This window comes from Trichinella spiralis (genome assembly GCF_000181795.1).
Source record: "Trichinella spiralis strain ISS 195 chromosome Unknown Scfld972, whole genome shotgun sequence".
Classification (NCBI taxonomy): domain Eukaryota; kingdom Metazoa; phylum Nematoda; class Enoplea; order Trichinellida; family Trichinellidae; genus Trichinella; species Trichinella spiralis.
This window is the reverse complement of record NW_003527911.1, coordinates 1-1125: the sequence shown is the minus strand read 5'-3', so window position 1 is coordinate 1125 and position 1125 is coordinate 1. Positions and strand designations below refer to the sequence as shown.

The following is a 1125-nucleotide window of genomic DNA, read 5'->3' as shown; positions in this document are numbered from 1 at the left end:
AATCCATTTCGTGGTATTCGTTTTGGGTGGAGGAAGCGCAGGTAAAGTGGTTTTTGTCAGTGCAACAAAGATCAACCGTTATAAACATGAAAAAAATCCTATCGACAACGTATTAGTTTCAAATGAAGGGATGATGTCATTGATTGCCGGTAAAGCAATAACGTTTTTATGTCGTGAGGAAATGGAAAATGGTTGTATAGTGACGACTGCTTTCCGTTTGTTGTGTCGCATGTTGCACTTGTTTCAACGTTACTTCCACGAATGCTAGCGAGCAACACATTCGCCATGAACGAAATGCGAAATCAGAATACAATTTCTGAATCGAAGTTGTTCAGGACGAATGAGTTGTTTAAACCGTGTCGAAGGAACATAGTATGAGCCGCTGAAGCGGTCTCACGTTTGAAGCCAGCCAGTGAAACAAGCAGCATCGTCATCTTGCGGAAGAAGTCATTCTGGCTGTTCGAGTCATCCCATACGCTAGTTTGGGAGTAAAGTAAAATGGGAGTTACGAGGTGGCTTGGTGTTTCACCCACAAACACATATTCCACCAGCATGAAAACGTGTGGATGGAAGATATTTCGAAATTGCCGATAGAAGACGATCGCCACGTGCACTCTGGAGCCTGAACGACTGAAAATCTTGAAATGCACGTTAAATTTAGAAGTGTGGCTCCGGGGTAAAAATGACGATACAGAAAGTATAAAAACAGGTAGAAATCACAAAAAGAGCGCCACATGAAGTGAAATATGTGTACTTTGTGAGATGTGAGATAAACTGTACGTGTAAATCAAAATTGAATACTTTCTGCAGTATAATGTGGTGTGCTGAAAAGGTGACTGCAGCACGTCAAGCTTGGCTTTTGAAATGTTAGAACACTCCTGCCGAATCTATAGAAATTAGTGAACGGCAGTGTGGGTGAAAGAAGCGGATGGGTGTGCCATTTTGAAGAGGGTCGCCATGACGAAAACAGAGCTTCGACGAGTATTCAACTCGCGCATTTGACAAAAAAATCGTCAAAACATGGCTCTGAAGACTACGGATACGACAGAGGAGGCGCCGACGATGGAAGAGAGCGTAGGCCAGAGGAAGAATCTTTCTGGGGTGTTGCTGTGATACATTACACTC

The 1125-nt window shown here is 43.2% G+C and overlaps 1 protein-coding gene across 1 annotated transcript; it reads right to left on the bottom strand.

Moving 5' to 3' along the window:
* Positions 1-302: 302 nt before the first annotated feature.
* Positions 303-998, bottom strand: Tsp_14397 (hypothetical protein). The gene is made up of 2 exons (XM_003370305.1): positions 906-998; positions 303-638 (listed from the first exon to the last, which is right to left on the bottom strand). Exons 1-2 carry the CDS (start codon positions 996-998, stop codon positions 303-305), a joined length of 429 nt encoding a protein of 142 aa, XP_003370353.1.
* Positions 999-1125: the final 127 nt, after the last annotated feature.